We start from the raw sequence: 12,479 nt of genomic DNA on the forward strand, positions 1-12,479 counted from the left end.
TATAATATAATATAATATAATATAATATAATATAATATAATATAATATAATATAATATAATATAATATAATATAATATAATATAATATAACATACAATATAACAATTATATTTTATTTTATATTCATGTTACATAACTTTAAATAAAAATAAATTTGTTTTTTAAAAATATAGCATTCTGTAAAATTTTGGGATATTTTTAGAATTTTTATTTAATTTAATTAATTTTTATTTCTATTTCTGTACAGTCTATGGTGTTAACCATAGGGCACACACTCCCCTCCAGTAGGTGGCCGTGTGGACATTGAACATTAGTTTGTAGCTAATCAACAAACACGAAGAAGATGAAGAAGAAGAGGCGGAAAGAGACGAAGAAGACGAAGAAGCAGACCCACAGCACAGCGGTGAAACCTGGAACATGCTCTCCTTCACTAAAACACCGTGTCTTTCTTGGCAGATATGTCACTTGGCGAAAACACAGCAGAGCACGAGGACACCGCACAAACTCAGGACTCTGTTTATTCCGGTACATAAACAGCGCGAGCGCCGGCACGCGCTGTCGTGTTGATGTTATGTAGCTAACGTTAGCTAACAGCTGTAACTCAGAGGAGTTAGCTAGTTGTTGCATCATACTCTGATCATACTGTAGCCTCACTAACTCTCATATTAACCATATTTTAATGTTCCAGCTCAGGAGCGTTTCTCACCTGACTGGGGCTCGTGCGCTGACCACGCACACACTGTATCCCATCAGTCACCCTCCAAACAGAGTAAGTCTCAATGCCAGACTCCATTCATGAATTAGACAAATTATTTTATTTATTCGTTTTTTCCAGTTACACCATACATGGCTCAAGCATATTTACAAATTCAGTCATGTAACAAACAGGAAATATGACACTGCAAACAAAACACAAGAAAAACCATCAAGGACAAACAATAAACAACTATTAACATATATACATAGAGGTATGACCAAAATATCAAACAAACATGTTGAACGAATTACAAATGTCCAGTGTTTTCTCAGCTTTGCCAGCTTAACGTTTGTGTCATATTTGGATGTAATGCTCTATTTCTATTTTGAATGCTTTTATTCAAAATATAACATTTCTCACATTAAAAAAACCCTTTTTTTTCTAACAGTCAAGTCCATTTTTATCATACAAAAGTATGATGTGTCTTCATGTCTAGTTGACCTCTTGAACTAGTCAGTTTTTTCAATAAGAAATGTTCTATTTCCATCCAAAATAATTGAATGTAGAGACACTCCTAAGATAAATGACAAATAGTTTCGATGGCATAATTCCAAAAGACAATTTTTATCCATATCTCTGAATTTAGCCATTACCTGGTTAAATTAAATTTATAATTTTTAAACAAACGTATTTGATTTTGTTGTTGGCACAATATTAGGTATTAAAATTCCAAACGGACTCCCATTTGATGTTTTCATATTTTGAATTTGAGTTGTGGTTCCTTGGCAAAGTCTTTGATGACTATTAGTAAATTTTTTGATTTTAAGGATTTCTACAAAATAAATACCTCATGTGACACGTTTCATGCTGTCTTCAACTAAAATCCACCACACATAGTTTACAATAAAACGACATAGAGTTCAATGGAATAGTCACATATGTTATCCCTTTAATAGGGAAAGAAGCCGAGTGAACTTCAAAGTGCCATGGAGATGAATTCTGATGTTATATCTGACCTCAGTGTTTCTGTGTCAGTGGTTAGAGAACAAAGCTGATGGCAAGAAATGGAGGAAAAACATCCATTTGACGTCACCGAGGCTGGAGAACACCACCCCTGTGCAGATAAGGTAACCACCCCCCAACTGTTACTTTCTCTTTTAAGCATCACCAGTTCGGTGTTAATAATAATGATAATAATAAAAGTAATAATAATAGCAAATGTATTTATATAGCACCTTTAAAGCAAGTTGCTTTAACAGACGAAACAAAGGCAGGAACTCGTAATTTCAAGTTCTTAATTATTATTATTCTTTTGAAAATATAAGAATAAAAGCAATAAAAATAATATAAGAAGTAAATTAAGAAGACAGCATCACAATAGTGGGAATAAAACAAAGATAAGAAGAAAACAGATGAATAAGAGAGAGTAAATAAGTAAAATATATTTTTTTATAAGTAAATAAATAAAGGTGACATCACATAAAAGCAAGTCTGCAAAAGTGAGTTTTAAGAAGTAATTTGATTCTGCGAGCCTTTTCTCCTCAGGCAGGTTGTTCCAAAGCTGAGGTTGAATGTTTAACCCTTTGAGCATTTTGGCTTAATCTCTTTCATAAACATGAGGAAGGCAGTGAGCAGCTACACAGGAAATTACCCAAAATTAGCAAGGATTTTTTTTTAAAAAGAAAGACCCCCCCCCCCGAAAATTAGCACACAAATAGGAAAAGAAAAATGGTATTAAAAAAAAACAACAACCAAAAAACAATTTACGATCTTCGGGCTGTTATTTGGGGTTAGCGGGAATGGGGAGGATTGTGAATGGATTTCTTGCTTTGTTCCATGTGATCTGTATGTTTAGTGATGTTTTGCACCCATTGTGAATATGCAGTGAGTGTGTATATTGTCCAAAAAAATAAAAATAATCTTGATTTTAAAAAATTGGCTTGAAAAAAATACTAAAATGTTAGTAAGTTTATGTTGTTGTAATGTTATTATGTTAATTTTGCTTTTTCTGCACAGTGTCTTTCAGTACCTGAAAAGCCTTTTATAAAAAAAAGGTATTATTATTATTATAAAAATGTCTATGAAATTCATTTTAGTAATATTATATACTATAACATCATTTTTTTCTCCTTTTTGGTCTCTTTTTTTTTTTTTTATACCAATTTTTAGTTTATTTTCTCATCTCATCTCTTTTCTTAATTTTTTGCAGTTTGTAGGTCAGGTTGCCTCTTGCCTTCTTAGCCAAGTTTTCAGAAGAAATCAAACCAATTTGTTCACGTTTCAAAGGTTTTAACGCATGAACGTACCACATGAAACTAATTTCTAGCCAGGTTTCAAAGGGTTAAACTAATATGTCACTTTATTCCACTGTCTGAAAGTGAGCTGTCTGAAGCGGAGTATGAGAAAATGGCAGACGAGACGTTGGATGCTCTGTCCGATTATTTTGAAGACCTGACAGATGAAGCTTTCACAGGAGCCGACTACGACGTTGTCTTCTCTGTAAGTCTGTAACTTTGTTTCCTCCTTACTGCTGAACACGAAACTAGTTTGATCACAAGAAATTCCACACAACACCTATAAGAAGGAGTTCCACAAACAACAGGAGGAGCGCTGTCTCACGATGATTGTCCTGCTGGATTTATTAATGTTGTGCAATTTACGTTTGTTAGTTTTGTGGGGAAAATACGCTGCTTCTAAGAAGCAGACATAAAAATAACTCAAATGTAATTGAAGTGGCAGGATAGACTAAAGTCACTTAACAGAAATCTAATTGTAGATAAGGAGTAGTAGCAGCACATAAATATCCAGAGAGCTGCACTGAATCGTTTATCTAGAGTTTAATGTGATAATGCAAATGTAGCCCTGTAACTGAAAACAGAGTTTTAGAAAGATAGTAGAGCATCAGTTATTACTGAGAATATTAGATTATGTAACAGTGAACAATAACATGGTGAAGTTTTGTGGTCTGTGTTCACTAAACTGACATTCTTGTTTTTGTAAGACCTTTATTGAAGCCTTATGAATTAGTCACTATGTTTACATGTTGGGAAAAGTGGAATTATTGAGTTAGTCCAACTAAAACTGGACTTTAAAATACATTTTTAAACATGGAAAACCGACTGAAATTGGACTAAATCAAATTTCCAGAAATCAGACTAACACACCCAGATAATTGGACTGGAAGTCGAGCTATTCCGTCATGGAAACACTTCAGTTGGACTTGTCACCGGCCTCCTTCTGTTTGGTATTCATTCAGTGATACACTGCTGACAAGTGGGGCCGCAGCAGAACATACTTTAGCCACCTAAAAAAATCAATATTAGTTTACGTGTTCACTATATTTAAATCTTGTTTTCTCCTTACCTGCCACATAAGCTGATGGAGGCAGCGGTAGATCAGCAGCTCCACCATTCAGTCGAGGAAAATGACTGTTTTTCCCAATGGAGTCTGGTGTTTTTGATATACCAGTTTGTAATTTCCGCCTGTAAGAGCTGTCTGACAGCAGCGTTTGCTCAGCGACATCTGATTATATGCACGTGATGCAACAGTTCTCTACCCCAAAGTTATTTTAAATAAACGGTTATGATTGTGATTCCTTCTATATCACAGACTGTATAAATAAAATGGGTCTATAACATCTGAGCACTGACTGAGACGATGAGATGTACACACAGCCTCCACCTGCTGCACTCTGAGCTGCTGGAGCTAACTGCATGTGGCTCAGATATTACAGTGTATATGTATTGGATTGTGATTGCCTGGAGGCTGTGCATTATTTGCAGATAACGTCACACCTCTGACACAGTGTCCTAGACTGTGCTCTAAATAAAGCTTCACAGTTTGTTCAGAATCACAAACTCACATTTAATGTGCCAGCGTCAACCTCTAATGATACAATATCAGAAACTTCTCAAAGTGCTGCACCCACAGATCACCACTCATTATTCAAGAAGCGATGTGTGCGACGGGCCCGACATTAACCCTTGCCTGGAGCAGGAAAACTCTATGTTCAGGCGAGTGGAATGCCTCATGCAGTTGTTAAAAATAAACATGATGTCCGGTGTAACATTATATGACAATAAAGCGCATACTGTATCACTGAAGCAGAGCTTTTCCTGCTGAGCAGCATGCGCGAGTCTGTCTCACTGCAAAGCACTGAACAGGACTGATACTGGACTCTAGAAACGTTAACTCTGGGGTCACTAGTGTCGTATACCACATCATGTCACTATTAGCCGCTTTCACACAGACATCGCACTATAGGGCGGCAACAAAGTCTCCTCTTTTCACTGCTGCACTTTTACACAGAACCAACCAACGGTGGTATCCTGCGATCAAAGGAGGCATGACGGGCGTGACATTAAACACATGAGCATCCGCCTTTAGCATGACATAAAACATACGTGGCAGCAGCTCTTTCTAAACAATAACAGGCATAACGTCAGTCACAGTCATTTACCGCCTCTGTTACATGGCGGCTGATCTGGTCCTCTGCTCAGAGGGTAAGGAGCTCCTCAATCTCATTGTTTTCTCAGTTTGCAGACATTTATGAATGCTGTTCTTTAAATTAACTGGTAGGCTAACAGCTGCTTTTTAAATGTCCCGCAGTGGCTCGCATACATAAACACTTCATCAAAATGTCCCACCTGTGCTGCCCCCGGTCACACCTTTCCGGCTTTACGTTTTGCACATAGCTCGTTCCTGCGCTGTTACTACCTCCATTCCTGGCTCAGAGGCGAGACCACTCTGTCCCCTATTTGCACAATGGAACGTTATATACAGAATAGCGAGGGGGCAGAACAGCGTGATATTCCCGCATTGAACAGGCACTGTAAGTGTGGCTTTTATCTCTGAAACTCTGCATACTAAAGATTTATCTTGTTCTGTCCAAAAGCTAATGTTAGCTGTCGAGCCGCTCCAACAAGGGTTCCAGTGTGATTGTATCGCATTCATAAGCTCTTAAACTGCAAAATCTTTTTGGACACTTTCATCACCATAGTGATGAAAATGACACTGAGTAAAAAATAGGAAATTTAAAAGTGTTACTCATTGGGTCAAAAGCTGTGCTTGTTTGCCCTCGCTGTCCAATCACAGTGGGGAAGGGGCGGGACAAATGCAACAGAGACCAACCTGCAAGGAGGACAAATACAACCGAAGAGCAACTGCTGTTTTCAGCTGGCAAAAGAAATGCTTTGGTGAAAACATGGCCTCATTAACCCTTTGAAACCCTTTTCTTGTGCTGCTCTCAGTAGTCTTCCACAAGTTTTTAAACCTCTGAGCATATTGATGCCATTTCTATCAAAACATTGGAGAAAAAGGCAATGAGCAACTTGATAGGAGAAGTTCCAAGAATTACAAGAAATTAATAGAAAATTATCTTAAAAAAAAAAAATAGGGAAAAAGAAAAAAAGCCAAAAAATAAAAACAACCCCAAAACAACCCAAAAACCAAAAATTATATTACAGAATTATATATTTTTCAAGTACTTTTCACTCATTGTTTGCCTTGTTTGTTTTTTCTTATTTTCAGGTAATTTTCCTGTACTTTTTACTAATTTCTTTGCAATTTTTGGGTCATTTCTCCCCTCATTGCTCAGTGCCTTCCCACATTTTTGAAAGAAATCAAGCCATTTTGCTCAGGATTCAAAGGGTTAAACTAACACCAGTGATTATCAGACCAATGAGAATTTGGTCGGACACAATCTTAAATCCAACACTGAATGTCTTTGGTGATTATTTATTCATTTTTCTGTACTGAAAACGTTAATTGTTGTTGTGAACTTAGCTGTCCACTAGCCCTCAATGATACCTTTGAGTCTGTCGACCGATCAGAGACTGTGTTCCTGACTTGATAACCAATCAGAGACTCTGAGTCTCTGAGTATGTCTCCCTGTCACCAGTAGCTGTCTTTGCCCTGTCTTGGTTATCCCAATGGTACTGTACATTTTACCACCTGTTAGTAATTCCTAATATTTAGAGTTAATGTTAGAGCATCCTCTAGTGGACAGAGCCTGTAACAACCACATGCCGATAGTGATATTGTGTAGGTAGATATTAACCCATTGAAACCTAAGTAAATGTGTTTGATTTCTTTCAAACACAGTATAAGAGGGCAACGAGTGAAATAACAAGAAATGGCCCCAAAATTAGCAAGAAAGTAGTAAAAAGCTAGAAGAATGACTGAAAAAGCCCTGTCTCTGCCGTTATTGTTTCACGGGGAGACTCCAGCAGAGTGTGTAGTGCAGGCTGTGCACGGTCCGCTACCCCTCTGTGCTCCATAAAGCTGTTTTAGACATGGCTTGTTGTCTGACTGCTGGGCTCCGCTGCCTTATTGATTTCTTGCCCAGTAGAATCGACACACTTAGTGCCTGTTGTTCTTGTTGGCAGACAGCTCGAGTTTATCTGGCTGGAAGCTTAAAAACAGTAAATCCTGGACTACCACAGAAACACTGAGAGGGAGGAGGATACATTTTCAGGACAAAGGGACAAGAAGAGAGGATCAGGCAGCAGGAGGTTATTGAGAAATCAACTTCAGCTTCATTGCTGGGAACTGTAGAGGTGCCTGTCAGACACAGCTATATATCAGAGTGCACACAGACTTTACTTCAGCAGTCAGACTGTTATACCACGTGACCTAAACACCAGACTGTTCACCAAACAGTGTCTGGAAAAAGACATCCATCAGGCAGAGCTGCATGCTGGACCTGAACTTTAACTAAAACTCCAGAAATACTTTATAGTCAACTGCCTTTTTTTTTTTTGACAGACGTCATTACTCTACTGGACAGTCGTCAGAGTCGTTTCCTGTTGCCTCCCGTGTAGAACTAGTTTAATACGGAAGACAGTGCATTATCCAGCAATGGTGGCATGGACTTCGTTACCATGTGTTTTGATTTCTGAAAGTAAGACAATATGTTTTCCCAAAATGTTCGGATTGTATTTATTTACCCAAGAAACAGTGTACAACACTATATAATACATACTTTTGATGGACTTGAAGATATGAAATGGATTTAGATTTTTATTCTTTTTTGTGATTAAATGGATAAGTTTCCAAGTACTTTATTTTCTCAACTACTGAAGAGATAAATCATTATAATAATAAAAAAGACTAAAAAGACACAAAAAATGACCTCAAAGAATCATGAAATTTAAAAAAAGACAGAAAACAATGACAGAGACATAAAATAACTACAAATGGGCACAAAATGACAAAAAGGACAGAAAACGACCACAAAGAGATGAAAAATAACCACAGATAGACACAAAATGACAAAAAGGACAGATAACGACCTCAAAGAGATGTAAAACAACAAAAAATAGACACAAAATTACAAAAAGGACAGACAATGACCATAAATTATTATTATAAAGATGATTATAAAGAATTACAAAATGTTAAAAAAAAGACAAAAACAACCTCAAAGAGACACAAAATAACTACAAATAGACACAAAATGACAAAAAAGATAGAAAATGACCACAACGAGACATGAAGTAATTATAAGGACACACAAAATGTTTAAAAAAAGACACAAAACGACCACAAAGACACACAAAATAACATCAAAGAGAAACAGTGTGATACAAAAAAAGACCTTAGAGAGACACAGATCCTCAAAAAAGAGGCAGAACCAGCAGAATGCCCGTGTCCTGCTCCTGTGGAGAGGTGGTTGGGCTGTCTGCATAGCTGTGCTCAGGGGCCTGTTGTCTCATAATCTGTTCATGATTATACGTGTTTAACATCAGCACGCTGGCAATGTCATAATGAGCATGTTAGCATGCTGGTGTTTGCATTTAGCTCAGAGCATCACTGTGTCTTTAGGTAGTCTATGGTGCAGACTCACGGGCCTGTTAGCATGACCTGATGCTCCTGATTCATTCAATTCTTACTGGAAATGAGTCCTTCAGGCTTCCTGCAAGTGGACACATCAGTATTATGACGTGTCTCCACAAGCTTATGCTATTTTGGAGTGTGTCATCTCCTGTTGAGATTGACATATCACCGGGGGGTCAGCAATGATGGACTCCATGTGTGTTTGTGTGTGTCAGCCTGCTTTATTGATGCTCCGCACTGTCACACCCCGGCTCCGTAACAGCTGCTGCTTTTTTTGGAAGCTGTCCAATAAATATTATCAGAGAAAGATGGTGCAACACGCATAAGCACCAATCATTTATATTTTTGTGAGGTGGGAAAGGTGTATCTTGTGTCCGGGTCCCATTGTGATCACACTGCACTGTCCTTTCTCTGTGTGTGTGTGTGTGTGTGTGTGTGTGTGTGTGTGTGTGTGTGTGTGTGTGTGTGTGTGTGTGTGTGTGTGTGTGTGTGTGTGTGTGTGTGTGTGTGTGTGTGTGTGTGTGTGTGTGTGTGTGTGTGTGTGTAATCATTTTGGTTGGACAGCGGCTGTCTCTGCCGGCTCTGACTGATTGGCCAGTGTTCCAATCTTGGCAGATGACCCCTTTTTCAACTGGCTGCAGTGACATATGGGGCCATAAACAACACACACACACACACACACACACACACACACACACACACACACACACACACACACACACACACACACACACACACACAGCAGTGGTTCACACTGCATTTAGAGGTGCTGGAGTAAATCTTTATGAAATTATCAAGAAGAAGCACTGAGCTCCTGCTAACTTCATAAATGTCATGTTTATTAGGAGTAACAAACATGTTTACATGTATTTTTAGTCGTCTTACTGAATAATTTGACTTTTTCTGTCATCATGTTGACGTACTGTCTGATCTTTAGATCTGTTGGTGGGTGTATTTTTTAACTTGTTTACCACTGTGTCCTGTCTGTATGCTAAGCTATGCTAAGCACGTCCTGTCTCCATCTCTGCTGAGCACACAGACACACTCTGAAAGAAAGAAGCATTTCCCCAGAATGTTTCACAATTTGAATTCTATCAAATGACCTTAACACTGGGGTGAAGATGAAACAAGAGCTTTTCTTTACTTGGATTTATTTATTTTTCCTCCATTTAGGCTTCAGGATGAAATGGTTTAATAAATTGGATTTGTCATGAGAAATGTGTTAACGTGTGTGTGTGTTGTGTCTTTGGTTTGTGCACAGAGTGGTGTGTTGACAGTGAAGGTTGGCAGGGAGCACGGCACCTACGTCATCAACAAACAGACACCAAACAGACAGATCTGGCTGTCGTCTCCCACCAGGTAAGACTGGAGACACTCCACACCCTGATGGGCTTAACCCCTTGAAACCTAAGCAAGGCAATGAACAACTTAGAAATTATGCCAAAAAGAAATATTTTTTTTCAGCAATTACTTCTTTCTTTTTTTTTCTTTTGTTGCTTATTTTTATTTTCTTGTAACTTTTTTAATATTTTTTTTCATAATTTTTGGACCATAACTTGTGAAGTTGCTTATTGCCTTCAACCTGTTTTTTTGTTGAAGAAATGAAACCAACGTGACTCTTGTTAGTGTTAACTAATATCTTTGCTTCTATTTTTGCAGTGGACCAAAGCGCTACAGCTGGACGGGTGAACGCTGGGTGTACACTCACGACGGTGTGAGCCTCCACCAGCTGCTCTCCAAAGAGTTTTCCATCATCTTCAATAGAAACATGGACCTATCTGACCTGCCCTATTCCTGAGCTCCCACACCTCCTCATGACCCGCAGCATCACCATGGCAACACATGACACAACTACTAGATCCTGTATGAGCCAAATACAGTATATATTTACCGCTGCACAATAACCCTTCAACATTACCTTTAGGAGAGCAGTTGTATATAATGAGCGACGTATACGTGTGAGGTGTCCTGTTTTTCATCTCTATGTTCTATAAAAATGTATTGCACATTTATATTTCATGTTGATTTTATTAAAATGTTCCAGCCTCATTCAGTCGCCATAGAAATTCCTCAGTGAACTCTTATAGGTTATATTCATATATTAATACATTTATTATTGTGTTTTTTCTTTCGTTATTTGTGAAGCCCTCACCACAGCCTGAGGACACTTTATCTCACTTTTAAATGTGATGTTTCTGCTGACTGTTCAGTGAGTTTGAAGTACTCAAAGTGTTCTCACTGAGCCATTAACTGCAACATCTTGACTACAAACCGCTGCTTCTTGACTCAAAGTCAAATTCTTCACACTACAGTTGTGTTTGTTGAGGGGCCTGGTCTTTGTCCGTAACCTGTTTAAAAAGAAAAATTCACCCCAAAGTCAAAAAAACAACATGTTTTTCCTAAAACATAGTTCTCTCAGCCCTGCTCTGAGTTGTTGCCACCGTGATCACTCTGCTCTGGGGCACATTCAATCTCGAAATGGTGTGCACCGCTTTGCTACGGTTTCCAGGTTGGACCTTGTGTTTGCTCTGTGTCAAAGCTGTTCCCAATCAGCAGTTGTTAATATGTGACAGAAATGTACAGCTTTGTCATTATTAATTACATATTTTGACTTCGTCCTGGAACAAGGTCATCTAAAGCCTTGTTTATTGAAGAAACTTATAATATTGTTTTTATGGTATCATGGTCTGATGATTTTAGGGAATGGTTAAAAATCAGGAAGAGTTGAATCCCGTGTCCCCATGTTCTCTACAACCAAAGGACCATCAATACAGCGCAAACTAACAAGGCAAGACCAGACTGTTTCTCTTCCTGATTTCTGCAGTGAGTTTGATTCCTTTGTTTTTTGGGGATGCATTGCTTCTTTTATTTTTGCATTTTGAAAAGGTGGACTTTGAATGTTTCTGTTCTAAAGTGGATTACTTAAACCAAGACAGAGTGATCTGAGTTGGAGAACAAGGACAACTGTTTAGGTAGACATTCCTCCAGTTACATTTTCATGCCTCTGCTCTGGTGATAGCCGAGGTCAGAGGCGTTATGTTTTCAGGTTGTATGTCCATACGCACACACACACACACGTATAGACGTCCTGTCTGTTCTAGTGAAAGCGATATCTCAAGAACACCTTAAGGGAACTTCATCAAATGTAGCACAAACATTCACTTGAACTCAACAATGAACTGATTAGATTTTGGTGATTGTAGGTCAAAGGTCAAGGTCTCTGTGACCTTGTCTGTATCAATGCTGTGAGCATAATATCTCAAGAAAACCTTGAGGGATTTTATTTTTCATTATTAATGCTTATTGGTTCCAAATATTTATCAGTTTAATTTTTTATTAATTATTTGTGTTGGCCCTGAAAAACAAATATCGGTTGACCCCTACTCAAAATGCCCAGGCTTTGCCTGTTGCTATACAGCAGCTATGAGAGATTGATATCAGGTAGTGTAAGAGAATATGCAGGACAGAAATGAAACGCTCTGAATTAAAATGACATATTCCTTTATCCTACTTACCACACTGTACACTGTGTGTTTTTTACAAGCGGGTTTCTCCTGACATGACATTATGTACTCAGTTTCCCAGGGATCCCTCATGCTGTTCGGAGCGAATCCAAACTATGTTGATGTTCTGGTGACGGATAAATCACGTCGGAGAAGCTTATGATGCAACCATGACACAATCCCACACTGCCCATCATACAATGCCAGTCGCCATCATCCTCACCACAAACATGATTAGGATCATGCCTCAGATAACACGCTCACTCATGATGTTTGTGTGTGTGTGTCTGTGTGTTCCTGTTGCACATAAGTTTATTCCAGTGTTGTCAGTAATCTGTCAGGGAGCTCTGGTCCAACAGGATCTGTGCTCATCCAGGGAATCTGCTGTTTGATCCTCCAGTGTACCTAATGTTCACACTGTCCAGCACAATACGCATTCACAG

The 12,479-nt window shown here is 38.4% G+C and overlaps 1 protein-coding gene across 1 annotated transcript; it reads left to right on the top strand.

The window, feature by feature from the left end:
* Positions 1 to 338: 338 nt before the first annotated feature.
* fxn (frataxin) lies at positions 339 to 10,582 on the top strand. The gene is made up of 6 exons (XM_042488486.2): positions 339 to 525; positions 689 to 769; positions 1,733 to 1,824; positions 3,076 to 3,196; positions 9,795 to 9,892; positions 10,193 to 10,582. The coding sequence occupies exons 1-6, from the start codon at positions 418 to 420 to the stop codon at positions 10,329 to 10,331; spliced, it is 639 nt and encodes a 212-aa protein (XP_042344420.1). The 5' UTR covers positions 339 to 417; the 3' UTR covers positions 10,332 to 10,582.
* Positions 10,583 to 12,479: the final 1,897 nt, after the last annotated feature.

This window comes from Plectropomus leopardus, chromosome 4 (assembly GCF_026936395.1).
Source record: "Plectropomus leopardus strain MGB_pleo_1.0 chromosome 4, ASM2693639v1, whole genome shotgun sequence".
NCBI classification, from domain to species: domain Eukaryota; kingdom Metazoa; phylum Chordata; class Actinopteri; order Perciformes; family Serranidae; genus Plectropomus; species Plectropomus leopardus.